Source organism: Martes martes, assembly GCF_963455335.1.
Source record: "Martes martes genome assembly, chromosome: 15".
In the NCBI taxonomy this organism is placed as follows: Eukaryota; Metazoa; Chordata; class Mammalia; order Carnivora; family Mustelidae; genus Martes; species Martes martes.
Genome location: NC_137903.1, coordinates 65,070,881 through 65,088,076, shown reverse-complemented (window position 1 = coordinate 65,088,076; position 17,196 = coordinate 65,070,881). Strand labels below are relative to the sequence as shown.

At 43.8% G+C, this 17,196-nt stretch overlaps 1 protein-coding gene across 3 annotated transcripts in view; it reads left to right on the top strand.

Moving 5' to 3' along the window:
• DNM3 (dynamin 3) overlaps window positions 1–17,196 on the top strand; it is a gene marked incomplete at its 3' end in the record, with an annotated part of 535,603 nt that overhangs the window by 515,200 nt on the left and 3,207 nt on the right. For 2 of the 3 annotated variants that reach the window (XM_080824222.1, XM_080824221.1), the window contains one exon: window positions 10,887–10,956. The exons of the other annotated variant lie outside the window; for it this stretch is intronic. In XM_080824222.1, the coding sequence (XP_080680348.1) occupies window positions 10,887–10,956 (70 nt within the window). Of the gene's footprint in view, window positions 1–10,886; window positions 10,957–17,196 lie in introns of those variants that run through there. 3 annotated transcript variants of the gene reach the window in all.

Genomic DNA, 17,196 nt, shown 5'->3' with positions numbered 1-17,196 from the left:
CGGAACGTGCCCTCAGTGCTTACCTCCAGCAACACGACGAAGGAGAGGAGGGTCGAGCTGACGGTTGGATGGCTTTTGTCTGCTCGTCATAACTTTATTGCTGCTTGAACACAGAATTTTTAAATGCCCGACATTGAAATCCATTCGCTTGCTTGGGCCAACATATTGTAACCATTGTCCGGGGGAACCTCGGCATCTGAACACGCATTCACACCCTTTAGTTGCCAAATAAAGTCCATCTGGCTTACTTAATGCTGTTGCCAAAAGAGTATCACACTTTCGGTCTGGCCCGTATTTTTAAGTGCGGGGGAAGAGGGCATGGCGCTGGCAGGGCACTGGGCTGGAGAGAATCTGCAGGTGTCCTGACGCCACATTACCTGTATTTGGGTGAGAGTTTAGGTCACTTGGCGACTCTGCTCAAAACCAGAATTCCTACCGAGGGCAAAGTCTGAAACCACAAGGTACTCAGGAAGCCTCATCGTGGCCTCGTACTTTCTTTCCTTTTGGCTGCTTTTCAGGCATCAGAGCCACGTGATAGGCAAAACCACAAATAGCAAGTGCTCTAATTTCTGGAATTATTTTTTTAATGATTCCCCCACACACTAGGGCACGTCCATTCCTGTGTTCCAGCCAAACTCATCAGCTCACGTGAACTGTAGAAAGAACACATTCCATCCGAGGATCAGGAAAAAATGGTTCATCAAAATGGCAGATAGCAAAATTCTCCTCCTCTCATCGTCAGTGGCAAGGCTGGTCCTTCTTGACTTCGGTTGCCCAGACGCGAGGAGGGTTCCACATCTTCACATGGTCGACACTTTCCCCCACTGGAATTAGCCTAAAAGCTGAAAAATAGGGTGCCGTGTAAATACTGGAACCCAGTAAATGGGCAAGTTAATATGAAATTTAGACACAAGCTCCATCCCACGCCTGGTTTTCTTGTGGAAGGGCTGAGAAGCCGGTGGAGAGGGAGAAACGTGAGCCTAGAGATGCACAGACTAGATGGGCCACACGGGAGACCCCAGGCTTCTGTGGCAGTTTCGAGAACCGAGAGGAAGTGAGAGGTATGAGAAGGCCTCGGGTGGTTTTGCCAGTGATCTGGGAAATGATTTTATTTTACAGCCAAATACACCAGTTGCCTCCACCATGTAAATATTACCTGTTTTTAGTTTCTGATTTCTGCGAGGCAGCATGATCTATGTTCATCTTGGTCCGTATATATCACATTGACCCAGAATGAGACCTCTTAGGAGGGGAGATGAGAAAGGTGTTTTGCAGCCCAGAAAGTCTAAAATGAAATGATTTCTCTGTGGAGCAGATATTTATATATGATATATTCTGTACATGTGGATTTTTTTAAGTTTATATTAGGATTGTTCTTGAGGTCAATTTTAAGAGTGAATGAAATTTTTCCCTCGAATAATTCTGCCCTTAGTATCACACTCAAGGGACTTTGCCACAAAGTCTATACACTGCTCCACCTTGCGACCACCATTCAGGGAGGAAAAGCTATAAAACCTGAGGAAAATGTCTACTTATTTTTAAAACAACTAGAATTTCTTTTTGCTTCTTCATAGTCTTGGAAAATATTTTAATAACTAAAATAATAAAACTTCATGTGAGGCAAATTCTACCTTAATTATTGCCTCTTGGGGTGGAAAATTAAGGAAACATTAGTAAATGTGTTAACTAGAGAAACCACTGCAGTAATTTCCCTCCACATATCTGGGTCTAAAGTCAAAATAAAAGCCATGCGACACATATTATTTGAAAGAAAGCAAACTTGTCGGTTCAGCTCGACAATAGTAGTATTGGCAGACTCAGGACTGAAGTTAATGGACCGCAGAAACCCCGTGACTCGTCAGCGGACTGTGACTGAGTTACTTAAATGCCCTATAGTTCAGTTTAGGAATCGGTAATGAGGGATGCTGATGTGACGGCTTGATTTGCTTTAATATTTCAAACACTAAATTATCCCGTTACCATCTTAATACTTGAAAAGTAAATAAGTATATTGGAAACTCATTTTAAAGCACAGTCGCTGTGACTGGACATGTTGAAGTAGTGTCTTTCCCTGTGCTTAAGACTTTGGTGTATGACTGGCTACGTCTTACAAATTTCCTTCTTTTATGCTGTGCTCGACCCCTCCCACCCAGGACCTCTTCCCCAGATGTAGCCACTCGACATCTGTTGTGCTTTCCCAGCCGTCTAGGTGACAGCACAACACAATGGGGCACTCGTGCCAACAGCCATTGTTATGTGGTCTTCCAAAGCCCCCTTCCCTGTTGAGCAAGAAAATATCCTTGAGGGTCACAAGGAGTCTTTGCAACTTATAAATATTCTCATAGTCTCCACAGGCTGCTCAGCTTTCAGTTCAAATGTTATGATTTCGATCACTGACGTTTGCTTCTCTTATTTTTTTTCCTGTGGATTTCATGCTACTTCTTCAGTGTGCATTCTGGGATATAAAAATATGTGGCCGGAATAATGAAGGTGGCACTGACCCTGTCTCCAGTTCAGAGAGCAAGGTTTGATCAGGAAAGCAAGGTTCGAGAACATGTCTCTGCTGCATTCTCCTTGCACTTGTTTTCGACCATAGTCCTGATTCCCCTTGTCTCCCAGCTGGGCCCTCCGTCCAGTTATCCGGGATGGTCGTCCTTTGGTTACTTGTGTCCGACACCTGCCTTCTTGCTGTGTCTGGCAGGCCAGAAGAAAATGTTCTGGTTCTTTGGCCTCATCCACGTACAACATTATCCAAAACAGTCTTCTGTGAGTGAGAACAGGGTGGCTTTGAAATCCCTTGGTCTAACATTCTGTAGGAGTGTGGAGGAACAAAACCTTTTTGATCCCTTCTAAGATAATGGAAATATAAATGATGCCTGCTTTTGCCTGTCCCTTCAGTGATGTTTACGGACAGACGTATGTAGAAATGTGAGCCTTTCACTGGTAAACATTTTGGCTTGACTTTCCCTAGGCAAGCCGTCTTCTCAAGCACAGTCCCCATGGTCGTTACAGCAGTTTTCCTAAAAGCATATTTTGTGAACTATTTCTCCAGGATGATGGCAGTTTTTGTAAGACAGATGCCTAAAAGACATATGGTTTTCATAGATTTTTCCGTCTAGACTAGCTTTATTTAGTGACTTTTGGTCTGAATTGGTCTAGTTAAAGTTTCTGTAGAAGCTTGTATAAAAATTTTAAATGTGGGCATACCATTAAGGTGTAAAACAAAAAGTTTGACTTCTCATTGGCAAAAGATTAAAAGGGATTGGTTGAAAGTTTCCTTCAGGTTAAGTAATTCTGACCATCTTGTATGCCCACTCCCACAACACTGTCCAAAATGGAAAGGCTTACCCCCCAAATCCCATAACTGTTGAATTCATGTACTTCTCACTGTTTTCCTGAGTGAATTCTTTGTGTTCCAGTTGGGTGTGTGTGTGTGTGTGTGTGTGTGTGTTAGAAAACTAATTCCTTCTGCAAACTCTTTACATGGCCCAGGGGACATATGATTCCTTGCCCTTTTCGCACCAATTTTTACAAATGCAGCATTTCCCTCATTTTAAAAGCGCGCCCATCAAGCCACCGAGTGAGGGCGAGGGAACATTGGGGAGCGTTTGCAGTGCCGTCCACCATGGATAAAAATTCCATTTTTAAATGCAGTGTTTGAGCGAGTGTTGAAGTCTCGTGTAGAAACAGTAGGACCCTTTGAGAGGAAAAGACTTACTTCTAGACTTGCCTAGAAGTCGGCCTTTTGCTCCCTCCTTTGTAAGAGCAGGCACTGCAGAGCCAATCCCAGCTTAGCTGTGTGCGGACGAGGAGGCTCGTGCACGGGGGAGATGTTGGCCCTTCGCTGGCCCTTCGGCCCTGGCAGGATCCTCCCCGGCTGCGCGTGGAGCATTTACTGGGACGCGGTCACGTGTTTGGTCACAGCCACAGCCGCTTGCGAGGCACAACCACTGCTCTGTTTGCCTCTGAGTTCAACGGTTTTGATTTTAAAAATTTGAGCTCTAAGGCAGGTTAGAGCTCCTCCTGCTGGATTTTTTCTTTTTTAATCCCTGGGATTGTAAGGAGTAACCGGTAGCTCTTTGTCTCCACTTTTGCCCCTTGGACGGACACAAGTGACCAGAAAAGTATCCCATGGGACATTCAGAAATGGGCCTTTGAACTGACCAGGTGTCACGGTCAGGTGATAGGAAACGTCGGTGCAACATAAATCTTCTCTAAGTCTTCAAATTCCTCGTGCTCTGTCTGTCGTTGTCATTAAAATAAAAGGAATTAGAAAGTTAACTTCTCCATCAGTTTTTCTAGTTCCCTATTTGCCCTGCCTGAGGCGAGGCCCCCGGTCAGATACTCGTGCCTGCCAGGTTCCTGCTCTCTTGCAGAGAGGGACGCAGAGTCTTCTGTCTTTCCAAACCAGAAACGAACGTTACAGTTCTCTGCAGAGATTCAAAGTGTTGCCTTTTTCCTCCCCATCCTTGCTGCTTTTTCTTCTCACTGACTTGAGACGATGACAACGGAATGTGCATCTCAGAAGTAGACGTTTGCCTCTCCCAGTCGCCGGCTCTTGGCACCTCCTTCCCCCAAATGGCGGCGATGGGCAACCCCTTCCCCTGGTGCCTGGGGTGGGAGTGAGGGGAAGGGCAGGCAGAAGAAGACAGAAGATGAAGAGGGTTAGAAATAGTTGTGCCCCAGCAACACCAGAAACTAGGTTTCTACATCATGTAAGTTCTTGGAGATCTCTTTGGGGATTTCTCAAAAGAGAGAGGGAGAGAGAGCAGGGAGGGAGGAAGGGAGAAAGAAGAGAGAGAGAAAGGGAGAGAAATGGGGGGAAAAATCATGGGAAGGGACACTGCCGAAATTCACTCAGTAGCCACGTGCACCTAGAGCTCTTTTCAAGCCACGTCCCTCCTCTCTCTGCAGTGCTCTCCGCTCGTGCTCCTCTGAACCCTCTGCTGCTTTGCCTGTCCTGTCTTTCCCTCCAGCCAGCGTATCTGTTGTTAGTGATCTGTAGTACAGAGGCTACAACATTTTTAAAAATCTCAAAAGCAGTGCTTTTTAGGAATCATATTTTAACTTAACTCCAAAGCCTGTAAGTTACCCGTTTTCTGAATTAGGACTCAGAGCAAAACAAATCACCGTGACACGTGTGATACAGAACCAGACGATGCTCGGTCTCTCAAAGGGACAGGACTTTTTCTAGCTTGCTTTCCTTCACACATGCTAGTTCCTGTTTCTGGACTGCCAGTCCCCTCAACTTCCCTTGCTTTCTGGAAGTCCTTGTAACCCCCCAAGTCCTCCTAACCCTCCCCCCCGACCCAGGCTAAGACTCCAGGGGCCCCCGAAGCTGAGACACCGTCCCCTCACACCATCTTCCGCACTGTCGGCACGCTTCACCTGTCTCTCTCCCCAGTCGCCAGTGGAAACTCCTGGGCTGGGATCACGTCTCTGTACATTGGACTCGTAATCCCGCACGTAGCGCGTGAATGGCGCTTATTGAGGGAATGAAAGAATGCAAAATGAGTTGATGTGCAGTGCTTAATCAAAATTTATTTTGGAATTAGCCCAATATTTAGTGTATTTGGAGAAACAATCTAAACACAGACACTTTCTCGTTCTGGCCTACTGAGAAACTTGCGTGGCCGAATGCTACTGTAAAATTCTTTTTTACGAATCACCAACTGAGCAGAGTTAATGTGGGCAAATCCTCCTTCAGGCTGCCTTGCCGCTGTAGCCACAGAAACGGGCACATCTGTACCATCCCTCGGGGTGAAATGCAAGTCCGACATTTAAGATTATGTAAAGAAAATGTGGCAAGGGAGATCACGTTACCATTCCGCTCAGAGACTAATTCGTACAGGATATTAGATGTTTGTATCATCGAAGAACAATTGGGGACCATTTTTCCCCTTCTGTTCTTACTTCAGAGTTTCTCAACTGATTCATACTTTCCCGGTGACATATGTTATAAAATCACGGGTTCATTTTCACAGGGGAAAGAAACGCCGGCTCTAGTTTGCAGCACGAATCGTACTAGAGAATGCTTTAGACCCTTTAAGTGGACTCCAAGCTCTGTGTTCTTTCCAACATCTACTGTAAACTGTTCTTGGACAGTATTGGCTCATTTTGTTACTAAAGCTGAAAAGGCCAAAAATATGCTGGAGGGCAGCCTATAGTAGTTTTAATAATAAATTACAAACGATTATCTTCCATGTGGACAATATCCTGACCGCTGTAGCGGTTTTTAAAACTTGGCCTCATAGCTTGTAGATACGTAAAATCGGTCTTGTTAATAAAGGCTCAAAATAAGCAGCCGAGCACAAACACGACTGTTTAGAATGCTGGGTCGCCGTGGCTGCCTGCGCAGACACCTGCAAGAGACAGTCCTGGGTCCTAGTCAGCTGCCCTTCCATTTCACCGGGAGGTGCGCCCCTGACCTGTCCTTGGGCGTCCGCCTTCTTGCACACCGAGCCACCGGGTGGGACAGTGCCCCCTGCAGGTGCCATGGCAGATTAGAAGCAGGATGAGGAATAATCCGGGTTCACAGGAAGTTTATGTCACTCAGATGATAAACTATACCTACATGCCTTAAACTTTGAAAAAGGAGAGGAGGATTAAGTAATTCAAGAGGATCGTGGAGAAACAAGGTAGTACAGTTCCCGAGAGGGACGTACGCTGGGCAGCCCCCCAGCCCGGCTTAGTGATGCCACCAGCGCCCCTCTTGCCCCGGGCTGCTTTAAAGACGAGTCCAGCACCGCCCACTGCGCAGATGCTCTTCATGATTTGAGAAAACTCAGAAGCAGTTTTTGTTTTAGTTTTATTTTCTGTTTTTCTAAGAAATTCACCAGCTGTAACCTTACTTCCTGTGGTTTGGTACACAAAACCCTTCTTTAAGAGAAAAAAAATTTTTTTACCTGTTTCATCAATAAGATAAACAAGTTGGGCCAGTTGCTATCAGATCCTTGTGGCTTCTAGAAACCTGGCATGTATGACTCTCCCATCATCCTAAATGTAATTACATGCAATATGTAATCATATGTAAATTGAATTTTGGGGACAGATGTATTTTAAAGCCTGGATTATATTTAATAAGTAGAACTTGTGGTTCAAGAGAAGCCTATTGAGTATCCTTTTTTGTGCAAATACTACCCTGGTAGGCAGATACATTCCTCTAGATGTGTTCATCTCTATCTTTTTGGAGGATTTTCTTTTCTTTTTTGTGGGGGTGGGAGGGAGGGGTTTACCTAGCTAATTAGATTGCACTTCAGTCATACCCTCTCCAGAGATGACAATTTGGAATCGTGTGTATAGATGCTTCCTTTCTACACTTAACTGCCATTTTCAGAAGCAAATGCAAGCTTCCCTAAGCAAGTAGTTCTTTTTCTGGTGATGATTAACAAGAACATTACAGTATCTTGGTCTTTACGAAATAAACCTAAAACTGATCTGACCCATGCTTAAGTCTAATTCCCAAATGTATCAAAGTATTTCTACAACCATTCCTTCCTTCTTCTTGAGACTTTTTTCCAGTACTTCCTCTTTCTGCTTGTACTGTATCTGGCTAGTGAATGGAGCTACTAGTAAAGCAAGGTGAGAATCACTTACTATGCCTTAGAACAGTGGTTTTCAAAGCCTGGTCCCAGGACCTGCGGCAGCATCCGTGTCTGGGAACTTGCTAGAAGTGTCTCACCCTATTAGAAACTCTGTGTGGTGCCCAGCAATCTGAGTTTTAACAAGCCCGGCAGGGAATCCTGTTGCACAATCCAATCTGAGAACTGCTGCCTCGAACACGCTACTGTAACTGTCCAATAGAAAGAGTCCTGGACCGGGAGTCAGGAAATTTCGGTGTCAACAGGGAAAAGTAGGGAGACTGCGCGACACAGACCATGTGGCTCACACGCTTACCAGGCTCATAATTCCCGCTTCCCACCCTGGCGAGGAATGAGGGCAGCAAGAGGCAGAGAGAGCAAGCCCTGGCAGCAGGGCCGTGCTGCCTGGCGGCGAGGAACCAGACGGTCGTTTCCACCACCTCCCCCGGCTGGCGCACCCCACAAGCCACCGGCCCTACAGAATTCTCTGTATGTTCTCTCTCTCTCTATATATATATTCTCAACCCCGAAGACTGTCCTCACACCATGAATACTCAGAACCAGCTCACCCAAAGCGTTCTAGAACAGATGAAATCTTAGTTCTTCGTTCTTCGAAGAGAATTGAAAGACGGAGGCAGGTAACGCGCTCCCTGCTCTTATCAGGAAAGTCCGTTTCTCGCCTTCAACGCCACCCACCCTGTGTGAGCTTTGGATTCTTGCAAAAATCGTCATTGTCCAGAACACCGTGAGAGGTCCATCCCCGCAGCGGCGAACGCAGCTACACGTACGCCAGCTCCCCCTTTGCTTTGGAAGCAGAAACACGGCTCTCCTCCCGTCAGCGCACACCGCCCACACGCCACACAGGGTTCCAGGAAACACCAAGTGATGCAAGACGCTCCGTTTCACTGTAACGGGTTCCTTAATGCAGCCCATCACTAAACAAAGCAACTGAGGAAAAATTGGTACAAAACAAGTAACTTTGCTTTGCCCAAAACAAACTGTCTTAAGAGGTGAATGTCTTTGGGAACTCTTCGAATGGTCAGGAACTAGACCAGTGAGATGGGCTCTGACAGTGAACTTTAAATGTACTTCTGGTGCTGAGGCTGGCAAACAGCACTGCTTATTAAGAAAATCACACCGGACAACAATGCTCTTCCTGAAGTGCTTTCTAGTAGCGTCTTATTGTCTTAAAAATGAAGTGATGCTCATTTTTTCCAGGAGGGGGGATCTTTCAGGATTTTTAATTACTGAGTACATATATGGGTTACTTTAGCCTGAAACTGGGCATATTTTAAAGATGTCATACTTAGTTTGAGAGAATGTAATGTAAAGATCAGTGAGTACCACAAGCACTTAGCAGTTGCTTCTGCTTCTAGGAGTAACTTTATTCAGTTGTCAGTGTTCAGTTGTTCAGGGGCCGAATGATAAGCACACATGGCGAGAACAGGACGATGAGTAAGACACAGCCCATTTCTCATCAGTGGAGATAAACCTATAACCCTAACTAGGATTCAGTGGGATGGTTGTAACAGACGTATGCTGAGATGCTTCCGAAGCAGCCGCATCAAGATGGGCGGAAGGGAAGACTTCACTGGCATGAGTCTTAAAGGAAGGACAGCACTTCTAGTGGATGAACGAAACAGCACTGAGCACCTAACTGCACGTAACATCATGCTAAAGGCCATAGGAGGCAAGTTAAGTGGGTGTGACCTCCGGCTTCTAGAAACTTCACAACAAAAGAGAAGATGGTGCAGGTACAAGACTCAGGACATAAGCTAAATAAATGTGGCCACGTTAAATGAAGATGAGCGGGGTGCTAGCGGAAGGACAGTGCTGTTGCATGGTCACAAGTAAAAAGAACTCGGGAGGATTCTTCCCGGTAGGGAACAGCCAAAACACTTCAGGTAGTCACAGCCGCCAGCAGACTTCCTGCAAAAAGAGGACTTATTTGTCTGTTCAAATTAAACAAATTTGTCTGTTCAAATCAACTAGTATTGATGGTTTAGTTTGGTTACTGTGCCTCTAAAGTATGTCTAGTTAGACTTTAAGAAAGTGAGTGCCCACCTAGTACCGAGCCTAGCAGAAGAGGTTAAATTGGAATGTACCCCCCACCCCAGGAAACCTTTCCTCTAAAGCCTCTTGGATATTTTTCAGGTGCGGGGCCAAATGGAACTCTGCTAATATCTATGATATTAGTACCTAAGTGGCCAGTACTTGTACCATTAATCAACAAGATCTCTTTCTCATTGATTTTTCCTTGACCGTCTTTTATAGCTTTGTGATTTTTTAACATTTCATAATTGTTTTCTTTAATTTTTCTAACTTCATTTTTTCATACCTGAGAAGGGACATTTGATTTAATCATGTTAGTGTTTCCAGTACAGAAAAAATTCCCCAACATGACTATACTTCCAAAAGGGATTGTTCTGAAACAGTCACTGGGGGAGTTTTATCAAAAAGAAAGGTTGTTATGATTTGTACAACTTGTTGAATTTTGTTGGTTATAAAAATTACTCCCCAAGAAACTACATATGAAAGCAGATACACACACACACAAAGTTCCTAACACACTGGGAGGTAAATGGAGGGGTTCAGGACAAAAAGAGCATTGCTTGGTGATGTTGAGATTCTCATGTCTAGTTCACACCTGAGTTTGTGGATTCAGCCCCCTCAGCTCTCGGAAATGTGACCAACCAGAAAGCAAGCAATACTCCTCCAGAGCCGCCTTACACTTCCCATAGAGAACTCCCAAACCCGGATGCTCGGGTTTCCAGGGCCCTGCAAATTAGAAGTAAAATACAGAACAAACTGGAGAAAGCTACTGCTGAAGGCAATGAGAAGTGGTAACATTGTAACAGTAAGAAGAAAAGAGGAAGGATATTATATAAAGGGAAATAAAAATTCAAAGAGCATCATCCTCTGAGGCCTAACACACCTTGTAAGTGCCTAGAGCAGCCATAACATGACACCGCTCCCTCCGTAACCGTTCTCTGTTGGCTGAGCAACGCACGGCACGTCTTCAGATGGGCTTTCAAATGATTTGGTGGTTGGGTTTTGTTTTTTTTTTTTTAGTATCGGGAGGGACAGCTTCTGTTTTGAGAAAGCTTTGCATATGACAGAATACTTCATTTTTGTCTCAGAATGCTAGCTGACAGGTGACAGTGTCAGAACCATGACAGATGGCAACCGCCGCTGCTGGCCTGTCTCCGCATGGGCATGTGTGTGCTGGCGCTCTCTGTGTCTCTGGGGCAACCTTCTGCTAGATATTCTACTTGTTTCTTTACCTTTCTCTTTCTCTCTTTCTAGCCGGAGACCACCCCCATCACCAACTCGTCCCACTATAATCCGTCCACTAGAATCCTCCCTGTTAGACTAAACGAAGTGTCTGGCCTGGCAATTAATTACTAATGAATTATGTGAAAGCAACATATTTGATCAGTAAATCATGAGTAGTCGCATGTGCGGACATCAGTAGGCAAGTAACCAGTTTTACTAACGCATTCATCACTCATCTTCGTCGCTCATGGTGTATCAGACCTTCGGAGTTTGACTCTGGAAAACTGCTGACCCTTCGAGGCTTTAGATGTTGTACTGGCCAAGGGTAGGTCTGTATAGCAGCCCTATATTTTGAGAGACCTTTTGCCTACCCTGGCATATATCTGAAATTGCTTTGGACAAGTTCCTAGGTTACCCACCAGGTAGCCTGTTAAGTGTAATTCTTAAGAGCTTTGAGACGGTGGGCTTAGACCTAAGCCATACGTGTATTTACTTTCCCACATTCTGTTTTGGCTGATAGAAATTATGTTGTCTATCGTAAATGTTTCCTCCTACTCTAATTACCTATTTAGATCCTCTTTCCTTCCTCTTTATTTCATAGGACTGTTAGGAAGTGATTTTTTAAAAATTAGGATTCCTTAAGAATAGACTTTTCCAGAAGCACAAGGTAGTTTGCAGAGGAAAAGTTAATGCATTGCTTGCTCTAGAGAGCTTCTCCTCATCCTGATGTGTTTTGCTTCATGCTCGAAGCATATTCAACAGCAAATCAAAGCTTAATTTTCTGGTAGTCGGTCAGAAGATTTGGCTGGTTAGTTTCAGAGTTCAAGGAAGAAGCAAAACATCACATCTCTAGAAGTGTCTGGAAATACCTAATTTCTTTATTCACATATATATTCACCTCCCTGTAGGTTACGGTGAAGGCTGACATGGGAAATATTTAACGTCCCACACCGACCGAGATGTAGGCGTGGCTAACTCCATTGTCACATGAACTGTAGTGTACTTATTTATGTGGCTGGAGCAAGTTTTTCTCTTTCCAAGCTAATTTGTAATTCCCTCGTGTAAGAATTCATCCTACCTTTAAAGCCGGTTTAACGAACTTTCCATCCATTCTAGGCTTGCTTAATACATCTCGAGCCTTGCTCTGGGATGGCCGTTTTTAAAGGGGGCCCAGGAATGAAAATAAAAGTCATTTCATGAGGGATGCCGTGCTTCAAGCGCAGGAGCTCACGCTCTACAGCTGCACCTCAGAGTCTCTGCACAGGTCGTTCCAAAAGATGGAACTAACACTGAGATCTAAAGCAACTTGGCAAATGCTAACGCTGCAAAAATTTACAAAATCGGTTTAGCCTGGGGGTTAATAGTTCAGTCCTGAGGCTGAGCTGTAGACGAAGCAGGACCAGGTGATCAGCATGTAGGAAACAGCGAGAAGCCGAGTGGAGTGCTGTCGGCTGACTGTTCACAGACGCCAAGTCCTCACGGAACGGCGGCGTCCCACGACACTATTTCATATTCCACAGAAGTAAATCAGGTTTCACCAACTGAAATGTCTCCCTTTGAAAGCAGCAAACATGATTTGTATGTTCACTTAGCTTTAATTTCCTGTGTACTTTATACCCAAAGCAGACACCCATAAAGTATGAAGGAAAAACTTTCAGCCATTATTAAAAAGAGACCTTGCCAAGCGGAATGGCATTGTTTCGAAGTTATTCTAAGGGGCTACAGCTACCCTACTTGTAATAGGCAACCATCAGAGACTACGAGATTTACAAAAAGAACTTTTAAGTTGCAAGTGATTCTGTAAAGACCACCACCCCAAGTCACCAGCCTGAATCTTCTCCTATCTTTTTTCTCCCCCTCATTTGAAAAAATTCTTAACTCTTCGTGAATGGAACAGATGTGCAAAGTACACAATGTGTTTTTAAAAACAGTGCTGCAGCTAAACGGAAACGTGTTACGTAAATGTCCACAGTAAAACAAATGATCTACGAGATCTTTTCATAAAACTCTCTCTTTCAGACTCCCTTTGCTTCTTCCTTTGAATTCTCTAAAACAGGCAGCTAGAGGATTATATACTTCAGGGTTTGGCTCTGTGCTAAACGCGGTTTTGCATTTTGCTGTATTTCAAAAATTTCCTTCTGTTAAAGGAAAATATTGTGGATAACCACTGGTGTGTTCTTAGATCAGCACAAACCATGTCAAAGAAAATTGGAGATGTTTTTCCAACTTTCTTTCCACTGATCTTCTGTAGTCGTAAACAATGGCATTTGTCGTCTCTGGCTTTTGCTCTTGGATTATAACCCTGCAGGTCCGCTGTCCCGGTTGTCTCTGTTTGTAGGCACATTTTTGTTCTCTTACCTCTTCTCAGTTATGTCTAACAGAACCCAGCCTCCCCTGGAATTCCAGAAGCATTTGGAGAATCCTTTGTTTGCCGCAGTACTATGATTAGTTTTAATACCATTTCACAGAGGGTTTGCATCCTGCTAAAAGGAGATGTCAAGGCGAATGAAGTCGGAAGCTCTGAGATGTGTGCGAAGTGCGTTGTTCACGCCAGGCCCTAAGGTGGGAATGTAGCTTCACGAGCTAAGAGTTTCCCGTACCACCTTTCATCTTTTGTGTAGCTTCCTCCTAACTGATTGCTCTGATGCCGTCTACACAACAGATGTTTAGCAAAATAAAACATAGGGTATCTTTAGGATTTGGAAAAATTCACTGTGTATGCCTGTTTGATAGGTATGTCACTTCTTGTCACTTGCATGCTTATTGACTAATTGGAATAACCGTTTACTCAACTGTGGACAGATTATTGAAATAGTATCAATTTAGAGCAGTTATATTGCATTTCCAGAAGCCATCTACCAAGATTACTCTTTATGTTGCTTTTAGCTGACTTTTATAACACAGAAAAGCAGTAGGGCCTGTTTATTAGCCAATTGCCTACTTGTTCAGAAACAAACTCGTTCTGTTCCGAAACATGATGATGAAACCAGTTCCTGTGATAGAACTGTAAGCCTTCTAAACTTAGAATTTAAATGTAGTCATATAGATTAATTTTATGATTTTTTAGTATAGACTGTAGCCATAATTCTCAAATACGAAATGGGACCTAATACCAGTATGTGATAAATGTTGACGTTTCCTGTGTACGAACATATTTTCAATGCATGTGTCTGTGTATACAGTATATACATGGGAAATTCATTTCTGTAAGTACACGTGTTTTGGTGCCCCTTTGGGTAGGTAGGTTTAAAAACCCTTGTTAAAATGCCACAAGCATGTGTGATTGTGCACTGTGTATATATGCTACGTGTGGGTGTAAATATTTATGTATACATGTGCTTTGTGTGGGGGGGTATGAATATATTTTTTAAACTGTGTTAATTCAAGAGCTCACTCTGGAGGGTCTGCTATAATACGTAACAGGTTCGTAGAACCGTGATAACATACGTGGGGTCTCCAAAATTTCTTCCAGGATAGGCACAATGCTCAGAATTACCGTCACAATATCCACAGACATTTGTACCTAGGTCCACAGCACTGCTTACCTAAGGAGAAATGTCCTTTGCCAAATATAGCATAAGATCGGGAAACCCATTTCTAAGAACCCTGATTGGAATTATAAGTGATTCTTGGATTGCTGAGCTGAATCTTAAAAAGCTCAAATTGGTCTACATAGTCATTTTTTCCCTCCACAGTAAATGTCAAAAAATAAAGTGGAGGGATACTGAAATGTAATAAAAAGAGCAGGCTCTTCTGAGTAGATTTGCTAAACATGCAGAGAAGTTGTTACTTAATACCTCAGTGTTAGGTCATCCATCCCTTGTTTCAGGTAAACATTACTCATTTGGCAAACAAGGATTTGAAATTGACAGTTATCTCCTTAACATTGAGAATACGACCTCAATAGGAGGTCTCTGGACTGTGGAATCCAGTCGAAGGAAAGAAGACGTAAGACTCAGGTTGAGTTTTATGTCTGCTTCACCAAGAGGACTGCTAGCTGTGAGCTCAGAGTTTAACTGAAGAACGCTAGATGACTGTAGAAAAATACGTGATTAGTTCACTAGATCACTCAGTCCTTCCTTAGAAGTTTCGATGTGTCTCCTAGATAATCTTAAGTCATCCCGTCCAGTTGGTATGCTTAAAGTCACGTGGTGCTCTGTATTGTGGAACCTTCAGAATATTTTGAAGCACGTGTAGCATAGGCATTGCTAGTTGTACATATGTGTAAGAATGCGTGTATGTGTGAGAGCGAGAGAGGAAACTCAAGGAAGAGTCTCCTGTTTGTCTTAAGACCTGTTCATACTGGTATACCGGTGAGACTTCTCACCTCTCTGGTCTGGGGTTTCACACATGGCTCAGCTCAAGGCATTCATTTCTTCTTAATTTTTTACCCTTTGAATTCCTTAGACTTTGCTCATTGTGTAATGTTTTCAAAAAATATGACAAAAAATTTACTCTGTTGACCTCTCGTACTGTCTGCTGCCAGTTTGATTAAAAAAAAAAAAAAAGATTCCTCTCAATTAGAAATTTCACCGTGACTTTTGTTTAATTTCATATGTATAGCCTCTGTGTTGCTTGCTCGTCTATGTTTCTTTTTTCTCACTTTTCTGAATCAAATTCCCCTTTTGCTTTTTTTATGAAGAAGCCGTGTATAGAAGCAAAATCTTACCTTCTCTGTTGATTCTTTAATTAATTTGAGCCAGAATACTCTCCACTGTCTTCTTGGCACTTTCAGGATTTCTTAATGCTGATATATATGGATGGACTCTGTGAATGGAATTTTTGAAGCAAGTTCCTCAAGCCTGTACCATTCTTGAAGGTCACATGTACCTATTGTGAAAATGTGAAGCTGTATTTCTGAACCTGAAATAAATGGTAACATTTGAAGGACTCCCCCCTTCTTCGTTCTTGTATAATATATTTGGGTCATACCTATGTATATCAGTAAGATTTGAGACTTCTGAATACTTATAAAATTGGCCCAGAATTACCAAAATGGGGAATAATAGCATTTGGCATTACTGTCATTAATTTGAGGGAGGACAAGATTTTTAAAGGGAGCAAATTGGACAAATCAGAGACAGGCGAGTAGGAGAGATTTCATTTCTGATTCAAACTCCGTGTTGGACTAGGTTTCAAAAGGGCACAAGCCTCAGCCAGTTGGAAGGTGCAGCGTGACAACTGATAAGAGGCCCCGTCTTGTTTTGCCACTGAAGAGGACGTGTTCATGAGAACCCTGGGAAGCAGAGGGAGTAAGAACACTCTGCCCCCATGTCAGGTCCACAGAAGGCATTTCTTACAGAAAGCAGTCGAGCTCTTGACTCAGCTTTGGCCTTCACGCACTCATTGGGCATCAAAGGGAGAAGTTACCCCTTTAGTTTCCCTAATAGTAAGAAAATGCAAGTGTAGAGAGCTACACAGTAGCTACACACATCCTTGTCCTCAGTTCCCAGAACACAGAGAAAGACTCTATTACAGAGTTTTGATGACAGGTCCCTTACCAGTGCACGTAGTCCCAGGTTGGGCCGTCCATCCAAAAGCAGGAGACAAGAAGCAGATGGGAGGAGAACGCTGCCTTCCTTTCCCTCTGGGTTCAGGATACATTCACTGGGAAAAGATGAATTGCAAAGGCTGTTGTGTAACTCCTGCTTTCCTGTTGTAATTTCTTCTTCATGTCACAACGTCTTCCATGACTGGAGCCATTAATGCGTCCAAAGGAAGCTTTTTACCAAACGAGGAAGAGGACCCCGCTGCGCGCTTGGGGGGGGGGGCGTGGGGGGGTGCATATGTAGAACCCCGCTGCACGCTTGTGTTGGGGGGGGGTGCGTGCATATGTAGGCATTCTACTGCATGATTCTTATTCAGAATAGTTTCTAATGGAAATTACCCAAACCAACGGACCTTATTGGGCAAACGGCGTATTTGGTAACTATCTGGCAAATGACCATTTGTATTTTTAAAATAATCCGGGCGTCAGTGTAAATATCTTCTCAGTTGTCAAGATTCTTGTTTTTCTGCTGGAATCTTTAAATTTCAGATTGAGGAATCTATCTGGGGTTTGGGTCAGATGGTTCCCAGACCCTACCACTTCGTACTTCAGCACACACCTGGCATTGCCACGACACAGACCTTTGCTGGTGCTCTTTCCCACTGTGGCCACCTAATAATGAGACGACACGCAAGAGATGGCGGCTGAAATAACAGGCTTCCTCCAGAGTTTCCCCGAGTTTATTCCACGAGATTTCAGTCGGTTTTGCACATACGTATACCCAGGGTTTCTTGGTGAAATACACTTGGGAAATGATGACTAAAAATTAAACGTCTCTTTCCTGGAAGACTT